The sequence below is a fragment of the Miniopterus schreibersii genome (genome assembly GCF_964146895.1).
Source record: "Miniopterus schreibersii genome assembly, chromosome: 1".
NCBI lineage: Eukaryota > Metazoa > Chordata > Mammalia > Chiroptera > Miniopteridae > Miniopterus > Miniopterus schreibersii.
This window is the reverse complement of record NC_138101.1, coordinates 43,506,710-43,526,532: the sequence shown is the minus strand read 5'-3', so window position 1 is coordinate 43,526,532 and position 19,823 is coordinate 43,506,710. Positions and strand designations below refer to the sequence as shown.

The following is a 19,823-nucleotide window of genomic DNA, read 5'->3' as shown; positions in this document are numbered from 1 at the left end:
TTTAAAATAGCGTTTTAAAATTTTATTGGATATTGTTATTAGATTAACTTAAAGCATTTTAATATGGCATATACTATATTTTTAGTATTATACTAGTTGTATACTAGCTGTTAGTATTATAACATCATTGTTGGAATAATCACTTTCTGGTTAGATGACAAGTATCTCAAAGGAATACTTTCTAATATTTATATTATTTATAATATTTATAAATAACCTCCAGTTTCTTAAGATGTTCACTTAGTATATATTAATTTTATTAATAATATTATTAACAGTAATAATGAAATGTTAGTAGTAACAGCGCAGTTACCTGGGATAACATTGTTACTCTGAAGCACACATCAGAAGCATTCTATTGGCCACCCCGTCAAAGAATATTCACATGTGCAGAGCACTTTTAATTTTGTCATAACTTTTTTTTTTTTTAATCCTCACTCAAGGATATTTTTTTCCTCCATTGCTTTTCAGAGAGAGTGGAAGGGAGAGAGAGAGAGAATCATCGATGTGAGAGAGACACATCGATTGGGTGCCTCCCACACATGCCCCAAGCAAGGCCGGGGATCGAGCCTGCAACCAAGGTACATGCCCTTGGCTAGAATCAAACCCACAACCCTTCAGTCTGCAGGCCGACGCTCTAACCACTGAGGCAGACCGGCCAGGGCTTTCATAACTCTTTAATATGTCTTCTAAGCTAGGGCAGTATTATTAAGCTCATTTAACTAATGAATCCATTTAGGCGCAGACTGAGTTGATTCCTCCTATGAAGCAGAGAGGCAAAGTCAGAAGTAAAAGTTAGAGCCCCTGGCTCCCGACACTAATCATCCCACAAGGTTGCCATGACTTCCCTCATCAGATGTTCATCACTTCAGCCATTGTGGGCTTGAATCATATTGGATTGTATTGAACATGAATATAATGGTCCCTGCCTTTAGGGAATTTATGTTAGTTTGCTGTAATCCTGCTATGACCTTTTCACCAAAGCTTAAACTCTGTCTAAAGCTTTTAAGAATCCATGGAACAAAAAAGCATTTCTGAGTTGATGAACTTTGCAAAATTTGCTTGGAGGCCTAAAATCTGCTGTTGTATCTTAAAGAGGGGTTAAATACAACTGGTTATTCTGAAAATACATGGAATCTTGAAATTGTTCTTTGTATAATTAACAGTTTTATTTATTTATACAGAGATGACAGAGTAATAGATTGCATTACTGAATCAAGCCTGAGATTAGAGATATGCCATAGGTAAGAAGAACCTGGGGTTCTGAATCTAAATAATTGTCCAACAATTTTATATGTGACTAGGTGATTTGGGTATTCTGTTTAGATAGTTCTGGCATTTTGGGTTCATTGAGAGAAAGCTGTTATATTGTTTAACTGAAACTAAAAAAGGCTTTCAATGAAATGTACTAAAGTGATTTACTTTCTAGAAATCATTTAATAGGCTTTTTTTTTTTCTTATTTTAAATTTTGATACTGTTTACCCATATGATGATATTTATATTGTGTGTCATACCAAAAACAGAAGACTTTCTACATTTACACATATTTACAATGGCTTACATCACTTTTGAGAGGAAGGTAGTCTGGAAGTAAGTGAGAACAACCTCAATAAAGGATTATAAGAACCTCACTGTAACCAGTCCTATTTTCATCAATAATTGAATAGCTGAATTTTTAATGGAATCATAAAAAGAGCATAAAGAAGTGAAACCCATGACCCCCAATTAAGGACAACTTCTGATAAATGACTTTAGCCATAAAAGAAAAACAAGCTAATACTAATTTGTTATTAATATTAGATGCAGAGGCCAGTGCTTGCAGATCTTCTGTAGCTCCTCACTGCCTGCTGCATTAAGTACGCGGTCCCTCAGGCCGACATTGAAGAATCTCCCCAGCGTGTCACCAGCCTGCTTAATCTAGGCAGACTGCTCCTGACTTCCATCTCTTTGTCTTCAAGCTTCTCTCCATACTGTTTCCTCCACCTTGCAGACCCAGTGCCCCAATCTCATTCTTTTGAATCTGTGCTTGTCTAAAAGCAGTGTTCAGAGGAACAATTTTGTTTTATCACTAAGTTAAAATAATATTGCGTAGCCTTTAATTTCCCCCATCCCTCTGCCAACAGAAGCAACAACTCATTAAGGGACTCCACTGAAGACAGCAAATCAAGTGAAACTCTCAGTAGGTAAGAAATGATCTTACCAGCCCTGACTTTCAAAATACCCCCTTTACTGCTGCTGTTCATTCATTAGTTCAGAAGATCATTAACTGCCCACAATTTGCCACTCTGTGCTAGGCTTTTAGACTGTAACAGCGAGCAGGACAGACAGGGGCCTGTCCTTGAGTTGCTTACAATCTAAGGTCTGTTTATTGACTGACTGGAAAAAAAGCTTACTTCTTTTCTATTTTTACCACCTATAAAAAATAGAAATATCAGAGCCCTTTTAATGTAATAAGGATATGAAGATGAATTCTGTTTAATTTCAAGTTAGGCAGAGGCTTATTCACTGCATTATCTTCAGCACCAAGCGCCTGCCACATAGTAGCCATTCAGTAAATATTTGGTTAGTGAATTAATTAAGCCATATTATAAATATTTTCTTACTGTCCCTGCTACTTGATCAATATACAATGAACTTGAATCTTTCTAAATATATCTTTCTGTTAACCTATAGGAAATGAGATTCGATTTTATTTCTTACCTGGGTGTGTAACACTGCATTGTTCCTATTAATATCTGTAGCTGTCCTCTGCATATTTTTATTTTTCTATTTCCTGGGTATTTTAGACTTGCTACAGTAAGTCTACCTAATCTATGATCTATGACAGGCATTATTACCCCCACGTATAGTTTAGTAATGAAGACCCTGATTGCTTAAGCAACTCGCCAAGGTCATAGAGCTTGTAAACTGGATCGGATCTGAACCCAGGTCTAGCAGGCTCCTGAGTACTGGGAACCTGGACTGAGCTGCCAGGTAAAGAGCCCAATCTTAGGCATGGGTCACAGAGGCTGCTTCCCAGAGCTAAGTAAAGCTCTGCTGTAGTTTTTCCAGACTAGAAAAATCTGTTTCTTTCAGCAGCCATGTGCTTATAAAGAAGAGAGAATGGTGAGGAAAAGATGGGACCTAGCCCCTTCCTGTGTTCAAATGGGAAAAAGTGATTTTTAAGTATTTAACAGAAGCTATGAAAAGTATGATGCATATTAGAAAATTAAAACTGCATTTGAATGCTCTATACTGTGGCAAACTGGCCATTTTTTAAACTCACAAATGAATGAGAAAGAATACCACAATTGCTGTTTTACCTCAGCATTTCACTGTAGGTACAGCGCCTGTTCTTCAATCAACATCTTATAGTGTTTCTTAATCTAGAAACTTCTGCAGCCATATAAGCTAAGTCAATATATTCCACATACCTGGAGCAGAATGAAAAAGAAACAGATAACTGGAGTTTGTGCCTGAATTACTCTGAGAGCCACATCTCTCAGAAGTTTTGTGGAGCATTGACGACTCTTACTCTATTGTTATCACAATTTAATGAGCAGCATTATGCCCTAAGGAAGGTTTCCAGTAAAGGCTTCATAATATCTAGCTCCCTTTTTCACATCTCCATATGGATGTTTCAAGAAATGGAACATAATGGCCCAAAGATTATAATGACCAAATAAATAAAGATGGTCATTCCACAAAACCATTCCCCTCTAGCTTACACTTCAGTTTCACCAAGTGGCACCACCACTTTCCCAGGGCACCTATGTTTAAATCTTAACATTATCTTTTATTCTTTCTCTCTCATCTCATTTCTCTAGTCAACCAAATCTTATTAATATTGACTGTAAAACAATTCTCAAATCTACTTTCTTCTTGGAACATCCCCTGGAACTGTCTGCATTATTTTCCTATGGCTGCTGTAACAAAATTGGTGGCTTAAAACAATACAAATTTATCTGTTAACAGTTCTGGATGCCTGAAGTCATAACTCAGTTTCACTGAGCTGAAGTCAAGATATCACGCCCTCCAGAAGCTCCTGGGGCTAATTCATTTCCTGACCTTTTTCAGAGGTTCCTTCCAGAGCTTCCTTCCTTGCACTCTCACTTGTGGCTCCTTCATCCATCCTCAGCATAACATCCTCAAATCTCTCTCTGCTGAGACTGCCATATCATTTCTCTGTGTGAAGTCTCCCCCTGCCTCCCTCTTGAAAACACTTATCATGGCATTTAGGGCCCATCCAGATAATCCAGGAAAATCTCCCCATCTTGAAATTCTTGATGTGATCACATCTGCAAAACCTCAACTGCCATACATGGTAACATTCATAGGTTCTTGGCATTTGGATACAGATATGTTTGGCAGCCATCGTTCACCATTGTTCATAGCCCTTCTGCCTTTCTTATGGACTATTGTGGTAGCCTCTACAGTGTTTAGTGTGGATGTTTTTAAGTCTGTCATCTCTTGCATGTTCCAGTCACTTCTATGCATCAATTTCAAATTGGTCTGCCTAAAACACGCCTCAGGCTGTATCTGTTGCCCAGCCTCCAAACCTTCAAAGGTTCCCCATTGCCTACTGCAGCAAGAACAGACTCTTTGCCCTGATAATGAAGACTATGCACAATGTAGCCACAACCTTCCTTTCCCGGGCTTTTCTCCTAACAAAACTATTCTCAAACTTCTTGGCCTCAGGACCCCTTTGCCGTTGCAACTATCATTGAGGGTTCCAAAGAGCTTTTGTTTATCAGGGTCATTTCTACTATTGCCATTTTAAGTATTGGAAAAATAAATTTTAATTTTAAGCATTTAAAAATTTTAAGACACTGATATTTACTTAAAAATAACAAAGTGTATTGTTACATGTTACCATAATAATAGATTTTATTATGAAAATTAGCTATATTTTCAAACAAAAAATCATTGAAAAGGCATTGTTTCACAATTTAATGCATGCTTTATAAAAGATAGCTGGATTCTCATGCTCACTTCGGCAGCACATATACTAAAGTTGGAATGATAGAGAGATTAGCATAGCCCTGCACAAGGGTGACATGCAAATTCGTGAAGCATTCCATAGTTAAAAAAAGAAAGCTGGATTCTCTGTACTTGCATTTACTCTGCTGTGATATCAGATATCATGGAGCCTCTGGAAATCTCACTGTGCCCTTGTTAAGAGACTGAGAGTTAAAAAACAATTATCTTAGCATTATAGCGAACACGGTCTTGACCTCACAAAACCCCTGCAAGGGAACCACCTTGAGAACTGCTGCCATATATTCTCATACCAGTACCCAATCCACAGAGCTGTGTGGCCTTTTCAACTTACTGATTTAAATAAGTCTGATAGTTTTATAAAGTGATACTGCTATTGCTAAAAGCGGTTTCTTTCTTTTTTCCATTAGTGTTTTCTTTTTTTTTAAACATATCTTTATTGATTTCAGAGAGAGGAAAGGAGGGGGGAGAGAGAGAGATAGAAACATCAATGATGAGAGAGTCATTGATCAGCTGCCTAGCCTGCAACCCGGGCATGTGCCCTGACCAGGAATCGAACCCCGATCTCCTGGATCCTAGGTCAATGCTCAACCACTGAGCCACACCTGGCCGGGCAGTGTTTTTATTTTTAAATATCTTATTAAGATCTCATCTCTTAGAATCTATGAGAGAAATATTTGGGTTTTATAGCTACTATTACACAAAAATGAATTTCCTAGCTAGGGTTATATACTATTACATTTTCATTTTGCAAAATGTTCATGGGCACTGAATGCATAAAGACAGTGCAACTTTGGATCTCCTTTGCAAGGTATTTTAGGACTTCTGCAGGTTAGGGTTAGGACTGCCACCTTGAGTTTATATTTTGAGCCATCACTTTTGCCTACATTTGCTTGTTCTGTCCATAAACATTTGTGCAGAGTTTTTGAAATGGAGTGTTTGCATGACCACTCTTATGCTTCCAGAGAGCCAGTCACATTACACACAGGAGATTTGGAAGATCCCTCCAGCAGCTTTACATTCCCATCTACAGGTGAGTTTTCAGTGAAAGCACCGAAACAGGGCCTGCTCAAAACCTGACAGTGGCTCCATTTCCATGAGGATAAAAGCCTTGGGTATATGCTAGAACATCCTTTCTCCCTCCCTCCAATCACTGGAAACATTTTCTCATGAAAGTTTGATATTTTGAGAGGTGTAGTGTACTATTTTTAATTAAATATGTGCTTTTACTTTTGTCCTTGCAAAATTTTAGTAAATCCATCTGTGAAAAATTCAGCTTCTCGTTCATTCCATTCTTCTCCTAAGAAGTCTCCAGTTCACTCGCTCCTAACTAGTTCGGCTGAAGAGTCGATAGGTTCCACATCTCAGTATAGATCTACCAAAACTGCTCGTTCAGCTGAATCTGTTAAAGGTAAGGATGATCTGACATCATTGATGAGATTAACTGATTTTCCTGCTCTGGTAAAGGGAAAGTCCCTTTCTATAACCAGAATCAGATGTTACATGGTGTTCTTATATTCAAGTTCTGATAGCTGGCTGTGGAACCTAAGTGGTCTGACTTAAATAGAATAGCTATTGTGTACACACACACACACACACACACACACACACACACTCCTTAGTAAACATACATAGATATTATATGCAAATATTATGTTTCTGCCGTGAATAATGAATTTTTTCTATTTATTATAAGATTTGGGGTCTTCTTTTAAATGCTGTGACTTTTCTTATTTACATTCTCTAAAACCACAGCTCTCTTCAGTCTCTGCCTTTGCAAATGCAAGTATCCCACAAACTGATCAAAATGTTCTCATTTAAAAAAATTTTTTTTCTAAGACAGATGGGGAAAAAGTGGTTTGATTTAGAATAAGTGCTTGATAAATAAACTCGAGTTAAATAAGTAGATGTTGAATTGAACTTGAAATGTCTTTTATCATACGTGACTGTCACTCAAACAGCCCCAGGGCTCGAGGGCAGCATTCATTCCCTTTGACCAGGGGTAAACTAGGCAAGTTGTTGCATCAGAGACTAAGATCAAAATTAAAATCTTGAGATTGCCAATCAAGTATTTTTTAGAGGTTGACGAAACTTAGCATACTTATTAGACGCCCTCCTCAGTTTTTCCCAGTTCACTGCCAAATTTCTTCCCAGTTCACTGTAGCCAGGTCAGCATCCAGGCTACCCTTTCCCATTTATAACCCCTTCCTCATTCAGGTGACATCAGCTAAAATGCACCCTTGGCCTCGCTCACCTTCAGGAATGTTGCCAGTGTCAGTATTAAATCTTGCTCTTCCAAACCCTAAGCTCATGGGACTCTAAGGTTTGCTATGAAAGCTATTGTTTATAATGCAGAAGATATCATTAAACTTAAAGTATTCCTCTCACTCATCCCATTTAATGCCATGTAGTTAAATAAGAGTAAGTCAGATTGGTTTGAGACAAAATAAAATAAGCTAGCATTGCAAAGTTTGGATAAGACACTTTTTTATTTTACAATAGTGTTGAAGGTTTTCATTATTTATTATTATTATTATATTTTTTAATCCTTACCCGAGGATATTTTTTCCATTTCTTTTCAGAGAGAGTGGAAGGGGGAGAAAGAGAGAAAGAGAGACAGAGAGAGAAACATGGATATGAGAGACACATTGATCGGTTGCCTCCAGCACGCACCCCGACTGGGGCCAGGGATGGAGCCTGCGACCAAGGTGCGTGCCCTTGGCTGGAATCAAACCTGGGACCCTTCAGTCCGCTGGCCGACACTCTAAGCACTGAGCCAAGCCAACAGGGCAAGATTTTCATTATTTTAAAAGAAAGGTTGTTTAACCTGTAATTGGAAGATTTCTAAAATATATATTAAATAGACTTTTAATATCACATCTAAGCAATTTTCTAATAGCTTCACAGTCTCAGCCAATAGAAACCACAGGAAAAACATGCAGGAAGCTTCAGAACAGACTGGAAAGCTTGCAAACTCTGGTGGAAGATTTACAGATGAAGAACCAAGGTACGGTGTCCATTTGGCGAGATCTTCCCTGCTCAAAAGAATACTCACCTTCCCTTCAGGTTAAGCCTCCTATCTTTTGAGCCACTGCAGAGCATCTTGAATAAAGCATCCTTAGTCAAAATATAAGGGTCTTAGCCATGGCCGAGCCCTCGATTCATTGTGTGACTTGCAGGTCACTTTAGTCCTGCTCTACTGCAGATCGGCATTTGTATGATGGTGGCCAGGGCACAACTGCGGTCAATAGTCAGAAAACAAAATAGCAGTGTTTAGCCTTACACGGGGCTTTCAGGAGCATGGACTGTGAGGGACTATGCCACAGGCTGCTCTGTCTCACTGCTTCACAATAACTCTCACTTAAAAAAAAAAAAAGGGGAGAGACTATGCCACAAAATGAACCACTAAATAAAAAGATAAATGACTTATAAATGTGCTAAAGCTACTTGAATGAGAAATTATTGTACTCTGCATTTGATAGGCAACTTTTGGGCATAAGTTCTAAGTGGATTTCCTGTGGATATGGGAGGATATGGATATGTTCCCATGGGCTTGGAGGGCTATCACATTTTATGCTTTTCTGACATAAGTTCATGAATCCTGGAGCCTTTTTTCAGAGGGAAATTAATTTTGGAGTATACATAGTACTCCATCTTTCTGACTTTAGAAAAATAAGTTGCAGATGAAGGATAATAAATATTTTCCTAAGAACAAATCCTTATAAAAGAAATTTAACCTCACTAATAATAATAGTTGCTATTAGCATTTGTTGAGCATTTACCAGCTATGTGGCAGGCCCTGTTCCCAGAACTTTACCGATGTTTTCTCCATGGGAGCCTCACAACGGCACGAGAGGTGGGCACTAGTGTTATGTCATTTGAAAATGAGGAAACTGAAGATAGGATCACAGCCAGTCAATAAACTCCAAGTCACACGTGCAGTGGATCTGGGACTTGATCTCTGTACTCCACATGTTTTACTGCACTAAGGCTATACCAAATTGTTACTAAAGAAAATTCCAGATCCCTTATGATGACCCCAGATCCCTATGGATATAAATATCAGGAAAAAATGTTTGATTTTAAATTTATTGTGAGCTCTTTAAAGAAGATGCATTATCTTCTTTCCTTGCCCCATTTTTATCACACTTTAACTTGTATTTCTGAGCTCATCTGAGTAATAGTCCAAATGGGAGACATGTCGCATTTACTTAAAAAATAAAAAGACCTTTATGTTGGATACATTGTCTGGATGGACTGTCTCTTAGAAATTATGAAATAATTATTTTGGAGAGAATTTTGGGAGCATTTATCAAAATTTAAAGTACAAATCTGCCTTGACCCAGAAATTCCACTTCTAACAATTAATTCTACAAGAAACAATTGTACACACACACAAAGGTTTGTTTACAAGAGTATTTCCTGTAACATCATTTATAAACAAACTAAGGAAGCAACTTCTAAAAATTTATTTGCTGACATGTCGGTACATCCATAAATGGAATACTGTGCAGTCATAACAAACATGAGCTGGACTGGGAAGATGTTAACGTTTTGTTACGTAAATCAAGCTACAGGACAATTAATACATTTACATTTATGTAAAGAAGAAAATTCTGTGCAGTGTGTGTGTGCGCGTGTACATGAGATATTCACCAGACTGTTTAGTGATGACCTCGGGGCGGGGGTGGGGGGAGTCAGCAGATGAAGGGACCAGAGGCAAAGACTGACTTGCGTCTCCCTTTGTACACTTCTGAGGTGTTCAGATTATTAACAATAGTATGTATTACTTCTATAATAACATTGTGCTCATTAAAATAACTGAGAAAGTAGAGATTTTTCCTTAGCTCTATTTCCATAACATATCTTTTCAAAAATATGCTACTTTGCGATTTTTAAGAACTTCTTGAGCTCAGAATGTGTGTATATCCTACAGTAGCGAGCTGACCTTTAAAAAAGCACATAATAGAATTAATTAAAGCCTCAGTAAATGTTGCTGTTCTAACTTTGTTCTGTCGACATTTTCAGCAATGTCTTCGATGATCAGAAATCAAGAAAAGAGAATACAGAAAGTGAAAGACCAGGAAAAAATGTTGCTAAAATGACACCTTGCTTGCCTGGCCTTTACAGAGAGGTGATGCCCAGTTAATTGTGGTGTTGCCATAATTAGTGCCCTGTGACTTTTTTCTTTTTATGTGAAAATTTAATAAAAGATACCCTGTCTTATAAACTCTATTTTGAAATAAACTGTTCTCGAGTGCTCTCCCAGGAAAACTTCAAGCAGTACCTAGTGGAAGTATTCATAACTTGTAATGTATTGATTTGTGCTAGTGTGTTGGAATAATTATGTGGTTTTTTTAATCATTTTTACTGGTGCTGAGGCAATAGTTTGTGTGTGTTTTTCCAACTTAAAAAACAACTTTCACATGAAAGATGTGGTACAATGCCCAGAACAGGACAGATTCCTCCATACTGACAGGATTCCTTCTGTGACCCTGAGCTCACTGATCTATCAACATCAGTGAATGTGATCAGATAACAAAACATTGAGGCCCTAATAAAAACTTCTGGAAGAGTTTCTCTTTTATATCTTAACTATAAAGAATGAAGAAAACTCGTGTTATTCTTCAGTCAGTGGGTAACTTCTGCAGATTGAATGAGTTCAGTCAGCCTTAATTAGATTTGAACAAATTAGGGGGTTTTGTATGTGGAGTTTTTTCCTAACACCAATAACCAACTCTTGTGGACACCAACAGGATGTCCTGCGAGTCAATTCAGATCTGACACTACCTGGAGTTAAGGTCTGATTCCACAGATTCAAGGGCCCAATCTCACAGGATGCCTTCCACTTCAGATGGCAGTCGAAAGTCCCAGACCACCTGTCCCAGACTGACAGGTGATAAATTGGGGGTTCCCACAACCTCCTCCTGAGTTTCAGTAACTTGCTAGAATGGATCACGAAACTTAGGAAAGTGCTCTAGTTACTGTTACTGGTGTATTATAAAGGAAACAACTCGGGAACAGCCAAATGTAAGAGATGCATAGGGCAAGGTGTGGGGTTCTGGTGCATGAAGCGTCCATGCCCTCAGGGTGCACCACCCTTTCAGCACCTCGAAGTGTTCACCAACCCCAAAGCTCATTAAATCTCCTACAGTCCTGGCCACTTAACAGCAGGGAACACTCTGAGAAATGTGTGGTTAGGCGATCTCATCCCTGTGCGAATGTCATGCACACCGCAGGAGGGATAGCCCACCACACTGCGGGACAGCCTGTGCTCCTGGCTACACGTCTGTACAGCATGGCACTGCGCTGAACACTGCAGGCAGCTGCAAGTCCTTGTGTATGTAAATATGAAAACTACGATACAAAAGACAAAAATGGTACACCTACATGAGCGGAGCTTGCAGGACTGGAAGTTGCCCTGGGTGGGTGAGTGAGTGGGGAGTGGGTGTGAAGGCCCAGGACGCTACTGTACACTCCGGTGGACTTTATAAGCACCGTACACTTAGGCTACACTAAATTTATAAAACAACATGATTAAATCAAGCACGAGAGAAAATGACGCAATCAAGAGATGTGGGAAACATGAGGTGAGGCTGCTGTCAGTGTAACAGGGCACACTGTTTTACAGTGAACTTTTTAATAAGTAGAGTACACTCTAAAGTGACAATAAAAAATATAGTGTAGTAAATACGTAAGCCGGTAACAGTCATTTATTATCAAGTATTCTGCACTGTACATAATTGTATGTGCTGTACTTTTATAGGACTGGCAGCGCAGGTTTGATCACACCAGCATCTCCACACCCACGTGAGTAATGATACGATGCCAGGACGGCTACCACCTCACTAGGTGGCGGATTTTTCAGCTCCATTATAACCTAATTCGGTCCTTTGGTCCACGGTTGACTGGATCATCTTTATTGGGCACTTGACTGTATTCAAGAGTGTTTAGAGCTTACTCTGTTCTCCACCTCTTCCCAGAGATCGGTGGGTGGGGCTGAAAGTTCCAGACTTCTAATCACTCTGTCTTCCTGGTGACCAGCTCCATCCCGGGGGCTATAAAGGGCTCCACCAAAAACCACCTCACACTGTAAGCTCAGGTGTGATCTAAAGGGCCTCATTGTGACTAACAAAAGACATTCGCATCTCAAGACATTCCAAGGATCTGAGCAGCTCAGTGCTAGGCACCTGGAACAAAGACCAAATCTATTATACCTCACGTGTGAACCAAACAGAAGGAGTTAAGGTGTGCAAAAATGAATTGTGCTGAAGACAGTAGAGACCGTCACTCACTACAGAAGGCTGGCTGAACACAGTCTGCGCTCCTGGCCTGGCCCAGATGTCACAGAAACTGCTGCCCAGCGAGAGGCTGTTTCCCAGCCCCACCTGCCCTCCACCATTAGGACATTGCATGTGGACAGAGTGACATGTGGCACTTTCTGGCCAAAAGTTCTTGAAAGCATTTGTGGTTTCCCCTCATTTCATTTCCCCTCCCATGGGCTGGTGACAGAGGACAGTGAGGGCCCAGAGGGCTGTAGGACAGAAGGAACCTGGGTGAGTCTCTGCAAGAGCTGCCCTCCTGCCAGAAAAGCCCACTGCTCACTGTTTAGTAAGAAATAAGCTTGTGTCACAGTGCCTGGGACAGCAGCTGGCGGCAGCCCTGTCCAGTACAGATAATAAACTAAGGCACATCAACTCTCTCTCTCTCACACACAAATCCTCATGTTTCTCCTCTAAATGACAGTGTTAGCACTCTAAGTGTAACAAGCAAGACAAGGAGGCCTCGGTTCTTGTCTTCTTGAGGGAAAGATTTCAATCAAAGTGTAGAAAAGAAAGCAAAATTTACTGACCGAAGCAAAAATATACTTAGGACAGTGAAACAAGGGCACAGAAGCAGCAAGAGGAGAGCCTGGCTGGGCTGCTCTGGCTCACTGGGAAGTCAGAGAAGAGGGGGCCTTGGGGTCAGGTTCAGGGGTGAGCCAGGAGCGAGCTGCCTCATCCCACTGCTCCCCGGCTGCAAGTCTCGTGGGGTCCCTTAGAGGTTGGGGGGGGAAGGAGAGGGGGAGGGAATGGCACAGGTGTGCTCCACGGAGGGAGAGTGCATTGGGACGTTCATTTTCAGGTGTTGAAAGGTTGGGCATTTAAGGGAGGTCGTGGGGTGGATCAGTATAATATTCATCAGCTTTACACTCATGTACCAAAATGAGATGATTTTTTTAATAATTTTTTTTAATACATCTTTATTGATTTCAGAGAAAGGAAGGGAGGGGGAGAGCGAGCGAGTTGAAACATCACTGATGAGTCATTGATCGGCTGCCTCCTGCACGTCCCCTGCTGGGGATCAAGCCGGCAACCTGGGCATGTGCCCTGACGGGGAATCGAACCTCGATCTCCTGGATCATAGGCTGATGCTCAACCACTGAGCCACGCCCGGGTGAGGTTTATTCTTAATTTGTCTGTCCTTGGGTGTGGTTGGCAAATGGCACTTACTGGATTTCTGTGATGTGTCTCCCTGAGTAGGGTGACTTAAGCTATTTACCCTCTTGCTGGGGAGGAGAAATGCAAACCATTTACTCTCAAGTGTGCTTGGTACAGGGAAGATAGGATTTACTAGATGGCTGCAAAATTCTGTTTACCTGTCTGTCTCAGTTTCCCTATTCTGCTTCTCCTGGAATTTTCCTTTTACTATGCTATAACATTAGCACTCTAAGCACATCCAATTTTAAATAATTTTTTAAAATGAAATTTAGTATTATAAGTATCTCTTAAATCAACTGGATTTACTGAAAAATTATTTATTTCATCAGGTAATGATAAAGTGGCTAATAATATAACTCTAAAGACTTTTATTTATAATAAGTTTTACCTTTAATTTTACCTAATAGAAGTGCTTGGGTATTCTGGGCAGTAACAGGAAATGCCTCACTGGTAGAATATTAAATTCATTATGAAGGATGTAAGAAATACACCCCAATTTAACATAAAAATGCTATGAGCTAAGAAATGAAACAATTCTTTTAAGCACTTTCTAACACTATCTTCAGTTGAGTTTAAGCTTTTTTCTGCAAAGACCACCTGTAACCAAAATTAATGTTTCACCAAAAGATGTTACACTTATTCAAAGCAATTTTAAGGTATTAGAATTCATTTTCAAGTACAGGTATGCAAAAAACCCTCCAAAGGTAGCTTTGAAAGAAATATTCTGAAACTTTGTCTCCGAAGAGAGGAGAAAAACAGACTTCTCTGCCTCTTGATGTTTGCTTTTTTCTGTGTCTGTTATTAATGGAGGAAAATGTTACTATTTTATCTTACATTGAAGCTATTATGGAACCAAGATTTAGACAAATAATCCAGACATTTAATAAAGATATTAAAACTCAGGTTTTATTTTTTCAGTTATAATAGCAAATTTTAAATGCTTATTTCTTCTGAGTAAAGTTGTACTTCTCCATCACTGTCCTGTTACAGTTTGGTTACCCCCAAAACAGCTACTGGTAAGAAGGAGAGGGGAGGGGGTGAAAAGATTGCTATGCGACAGCCGTCTGTCGGTCCTTGCAGCGGGCAGAGATGGTGCCACAGAGGCCCCGGAGTAAACGACAGCCCTGTGCCCCCCTGCAGTCAGGTGTGCCTGCCTGTGTCTCCCAGCCCCTAAGAGCCATCTTCCCGGCCACCTGGCTCAGCCCCACACCTCAACCCCATTTCTGCTCTTTCCTCGTGGGCTGCTCCTGACGACAGACTCTGATCACGCCCTTGTTTCCACGCTAGCCTTCGATCGCAAGACAAAGACGGAACTGCCACCTTCAAACCGTACCAGGCAGGTAAAATCAAGCCAAGAACACTGGGCAGTCGCATAGCCTTCCCGAGCACATCAGTGACCGGATATTTTCTGATCACAGTTCCACGTGGTGTGAACTATTTTTAAGCATAAAGTGTGCATGTAGTAAAGAGCACGTTTCCCCAGCTGCGCCACAAAGAAACCAGCTTTTTGAAGGCAGCTTGTTTTGCATCCCCAAGGACTCAGGCTCGAACCCTGTGCAGCTGGTTAGCTTTTGTGCTCCCTGACCGAGCTTCGCCAAGTCACTCCCCTGATGGACCAAGCCCTAAAGCCCGGATGGATCAGCATAAAGCCACCCATCAACGCCGCAGAAAAAACCCATGCTCCCTGGAAGCATTGTCTACGTGTATATTTCTGCACATTAGACAAAAGCCACTAGCAAAGCTGAAACTACCTGGCTGAACTTGGAGTTATTCTTCCTTTACAGTGTTGGGTGTGCTCCACAGCCTCAGCCCCTTCCCCTTCCTGCAACAGCCTCAGCACCCTCAAAGCGAATCAGTGGACCCCCCAGCACTTGTGGACCAACTGATCCTCGCGGCCAGTGGCCAGCAGCCTGTTGCTGCACTCTTCCCAGCGCGTCACCCGCCCGTTCTCCACCACCACGAACTTCCACTGCACCAGGGCGCCGGCGGGCAGGGAGACGGAGCGCGCCCAGAGGCCGTGCCTGCTGCGCCGGAGGGGGACGTGGGCAGCCCACCGCCCCAGCCTCTCGTGGTCCCCAGTTACTGCCAGGAGCTGCGCGCCGGTGCGTGTGATGTAGTGGACCTGGAACCGGACGCGGACCTGCTGGGGCTCCGCGGCCATGGCCACCGCCCCTTCTGTTTTAACATCCGGTTCCTGGCCTCTTGCTTCTGCGACAGTGTTTCTGCCACAGTTCGTTCCCTGGCTCGGGCTTAACGGTGGAGCCTCAAGACTGCCGCCCACCCCGATCTCCCCCCAGGACGAGTGCCTGGACACCACCTCCCAGCCCTCCTGGTCAGTGGAGTCCTGTCTGTCCAGCTGCGCGAGGCTCACTTCTTCTTCGCCTCTGTCCAGGAGCAACTTCTCTGCAAACCTCGGAGCTGCTTCAGCGGGGGTCCCTCGTCCCGCTTGGCACCCCCATTCTCCTGTTGGAGGTTCGTGGCTGTCATTTCCTGACGTCTCAGCGTGTCCTCTAGAGTAACTAGACGGAGGCGTGGCTGGAGATTCTGCGTCTGGGGACCGTCCCACAGGAGCCGGCGGTCTTGCACTGTCACGGTCGCCACGTTCTCCAGGACTCCGCGGCCGCCACGCTGCGTCCTGCACGGTCCCAGGGCCTTTGGTCTCTGAAACCAAACATCCGTTGCTTTCCTGAAGATGCTCTATAAAAACAGAACGTAAGTCAGGTCTCATGAGAAAAAATTAAGCTGGGCTGAGGAAACAGGTTTGGTCATTGAAGACTTGACCACTAATCTATCTGCAGTTCACAAAACCTCTCCCGACTGAACTCAAGGACCTGGGTACCCGGCTCAGAGCTGAACCGATACCGCTGCTAAGAGCACCCACGTGTGCCCAACAAGAGGCGGCAGACCCGGGAGGCCAGTGAGGCCGCGCAGAGGCGGGTGTCCCGTCCCGGCCGCCGCAGGCCATGCTCTCAGGCCGCCCAGTCAAGTCGACTGGCTCCTGTCATCAAAAACGTTGCACAGCCTGTGGGCCAAGGGCTGGGCGGCCACGCCACGACCAGCACAGCCCCGTGCTCTCCGGGACCGCGGGCAGCCCAGGGGTCAGCGCCCACAGGCGCCTCCCTGGGCAAGGGCGGGCAGGGCGCAGGGGGTGCTCTCTCCGGCCAACCGGGCCTCAGGAAGCTCTTCAACAAACCGCGACTTTTCACCTCCCCTCCTACTGTACGCTTCCCAAAATGTTCCTAAAGGCATGCACTCCAAGCTCGCTCTAGACTGTTTCATTCTTGGTCACCGCATTGATCATCTAAATTGTTCCCTGCGAGATCAAACTCACCAGTCGCACACCCACCACAGGGGTTTGGTGGTGGTGCTGGTTGGGGTTTGGTTTTAAGATTTTTTTATTGATTTTTAGAGAGAAAGGGGGAGGGAGAGAGAAACATCAGTGTGAGACCGGAGCATCCGCTGGCCGCCTCCTGCACGCCGCCCGCCAGGACGCAGCGGGCAACCCGGGCAGTGTCCCGACCGGGAATCCAGCCCCTCCGGGCGCAGTCCAGGCCCAACCAACTGAGCCGCACGGCCAGGGAACGGGGGGGGGGGAGATGATGGGGGAAGGTGGTCTTTAATTTTCTCTTTAATGGTGGCGTTGGAAGTGAGATGGAATCATATTACTCTGAATTCCCTCAGTCTTTCACCCTGAAACATGAGGTCAGATAACGTAAAATAGGCTCTCCGCTCGTCCCGCCCCCGGGGGCAGACATTCAGGCGGCCACACGTGAGCGGCATTCCACGAACAATAACGTCCACAGGTGCTTTCGCCGCCAGGCTGGGCCTGGGCGCGCTCCGCAGCCAGGCGTTCCGCCGGCGCCCCTCTAAGACGCAGGGGCTTGAACCCAGGAGTCAGGGCCGCTCCGCGCTGGGTCCCCCCGCAGCACGTGCCCCGCGACCAGCCAGCCCGCGGCCGTCCCGCCGACGCGTCCAGCGGGCAGTGCTCGCCCGCGCTCCCGCCCCGGCTCTCCCGCGGGGGGGGCGGGCCCGGAGGCGGAGACGGCGTCCCCGCTCCGGCGGAGGCTGCAGGGGTTGCAGGGTCCCCCTAAACCTCCGCACCGCTTTCCGAGCCCGGGGAGGGGCGCCGCCGCTGCGCCCCCGCCGCCCCGAGCGCGGCCGCGCGGAGCGCACCCACCTGCGGGGCCCGGGAGGGTCCGCCCGGGACAGAGGCCGGCCGGGGGCCGCCGTGGGACGAACCGCCCCGTCCCCAGGGCCCCGGGGGCCGGGGACCCCGCGCGGCGCGTGCGCACCAGCGTGGGAAACGCGGGCCGTGGGGAGGGTCCTCGGCGCAGGGAAGCCCGTCCCTGGAGACGGGCTCTGGGGACGCGCCGGAGGGGGGTATTTCCTCCCCGGGGGAACGTCTCAGCCCCGGGCGGACCCGCCCTCGAGGCGCGGGGAGGCGGCCGCGGTACCTGGTTTGGGGATCAGCTCCCGCCGGCAAGGTCCGGGGCTCAGTCCGCCGCCGCCGCGCCGCTCGCCCCCCGCAGGCGCATTCTTCCCGGGAGCGGCGCCCTGCCCCTGCCCCTGCCCCCGCCCCGCGCCCCCCTTCCGTCCCTTGTCCCGCAGCAGCCAGACCAGAAGCGCGGCGGCCAGGCCCCCTCCGAGCAGCAGGGCGGACCACACGGCGCCCATGGCGGGCCGCCGCTGCGGGAGACGACGGAGGCCGGACGCGCTCGGGTCGCGGAGTCAAAGCCACACCCACCCCGCCGGCCCCAGCCTTTTACGGCCCGCGCTGGCCCGCGACCCCGCCGGGCCCGGCCCCCGGGGCCAGCGCCCGCCCCGCCCCGCCCCCCCGCCGCCCCGCCGCCCCGCCGCCCCGCCGCCCCGCCGCCCCGCCGCCCCGCCGCCCCGCGCTCCCGCCGCGCGACGCGCGCGCCTTCCCGACGTTTTTCATTTTCGACTCCGCCGGTCGCCGGGTCCAGGGCACCGGGCGCCCCGTCCACGTGTGTGTCGCACGCGCCAGGAACCCAGTGCCGCCGCCGTCCCCCGCCCGGCCGGCGCCCCGCGTCCCGCGCCTCCCCGCACGGACGGACCCCGCAGCCGCGCAGCCGGCGGGGGCGGGAGCTTTCCCGAGCTTAGGCCCCGAGAGGCCGCCGTGCGCCCGGCCGCCGAGGGAGCGCGGCGTGGACGGGGCGAGCCAGGCGCGGCCGGCGGGGAGCCCGGGGCCTGGTGCGCGCTGCGCTGCGCCTCCTGTCGGGCGCCCAGCCCCCCCCCCCCCCCCCCCCCCGAGCCTGCGCCCCCGAGGGACCGGGCGGGGCACCGACCCTCCCACCCGCTTCCCCGCGCTGCTTCCTCCGCGACCTTTTTCGGGCGATTGTAGCAAAACGCGCGCCCTCGGGTGCGGGCTGGGTGTTGCCCGGGACGAGCCCCCGCAGGCGGGCCCGTTACACAAACCGAGCCGCCCGGTGCGGAGCGCCGGCCGGGTGCGCCCGGACCTCGGACTAGATCTCACAAACACCGCCTGAGCTAAGAGTCACACGCATTTATTTTGTTAAACATCCGGACGCAGTGCAGTCAACCTGGAGACCGAGTCGGCTTTACGGCCTCACCTGCGGCCGGGCGGCCGCCCACCAGCCACGGGGGGGCCTCTGGGGCGCCGCTCGACGGGGAGGGTCGGGGGGCACGACCGACAGGACGGGGAGGATCGGGGGGCACGACCGACAGGACGGGGAGGGTCGGGGGGGGCACGACCGACAGGACGGGGAGGGTCGGGGGGCACGACCGACAGGACGGGGAGGGTCGGGGGGGCACGACCGACAGGACGGGGAGGGTCGGGGGGGCACGACCGACAGGACGGGGAGGGTCGGGGGGGCACGACCGACAGGACGGGGAGGGTCGGGGGGCACGACCGACAGGACGGGGAGGGTCGGGGGGGCACGACCGACAGGACGGGGAGGGTCATTTGGGGGCTGGGACGCTTCGGGAGGAAGAGTCCTTATTACGCAGACCGCTCCCCTTCCCACGGGGGACAAAGCCGCCCGTGCGACGGATTCCCTTCGGGGGTGACTGGGAACCCCGTGCCGGCTGATCAAGGCGATGTTTCTGGGAGGAGACGAAACTGCAGTTAGAGCAGGATGTAAATCTAGGTTTGGAAACATGGGGTTTTAGCAAGAGTGACACCATTTGGGGCTGGTAATTTTTTTTTCTTTAACGTTTTCTAGATTCACCCCTCTCCTGATGGGATGGTTTCACAGCCCACCTTCAGCTGACGGTTCCCACGTCTGCGCCTGCGGGGTGACCTCCCTTTGCGGGACGCCCCCCCCCCCCCCCGCAGGCCGCGGCCCGCAAGCAGCCGCCTTGGAATAGCTGCTGAAGGGACGCGC

General features: G+C 47.0%; 2 protein-coding genes across 17 annotated transcripts in view; one reads left to right on the top strand and one right to left on the bottom strand.

Annotated features, from left to right (window-relative positions):
* Positions 1 to 10,211, top strand: part of CCDC158 (coiled-coil domain containing 158) — a 68,680-nt gene extending 58,469 nt beyond the window's left edge. For 10 of the 16 annotated variants that reach the window (XM_081148894.1, XM_081148889.1, XM_081148888.1 and 7 more), the window contains 6 exons: positions 1,185 to 1,244; positions 2,125 to 2,184; positions 5,944 to 6,011; positions 6,231 to 6,389; positions 7,886 to 7,985; positions 10,007 to 10,211. In XM_081148894.1, the coding sequence (XP_081005020.1) occupies positions 1,185 to 1,244; positions 2,125 to 2,184; positions 5,944 to 6,011; positions 6,231 to 6,389; positions 7,886 to 7,985; positions 10,007 to 10,127 (568 nt within the window). In that variant the 3' untranslated portion in view covers positions 10,128 to 10,211. Of the gene's footprint in view, positions 1 to 1,184; positions 1,245 to 2,124; positions 2,185 to 5,943; positions 6,012 to 6,230; positions 6,390 to 7,877; positions 7,986 to 10,006 lie in introns of all 16 variants that reach the window. The other 6 variants (XM_081148898.1, XM_081148897.1, XM_081148899.1 and 3 more) reach the window with 5 other exon arrangements.
* Positions 10,212 to 14,343: 4,132 nt separating this feature from the next.
* Positions 14,344 to 18,194, bottom strand: STBD1 (starch binding domain 1). Its single transcript, XM_081148807.1, has 2 exons — positions 17,913 to 18,194; positions 14,344 to 16,155 (listed from the first exon to the last, which is right to left on the bottom strand). Exons 1-2 carry the CDS (start codon positions 18,130 to 18,132, stop codon positions 15,311 to 15,313), a joined length of 1,065 nt encoding a protein of 354 aa, XP_081004933.1. The 5' UTR covers positions 18,133 to 18,194; the 3' UTR covers positions 14,344 to 15,310.
* Between the last annotated feature and the right edge of the window lie 1,629 nt (positions 18,195 to 19,823).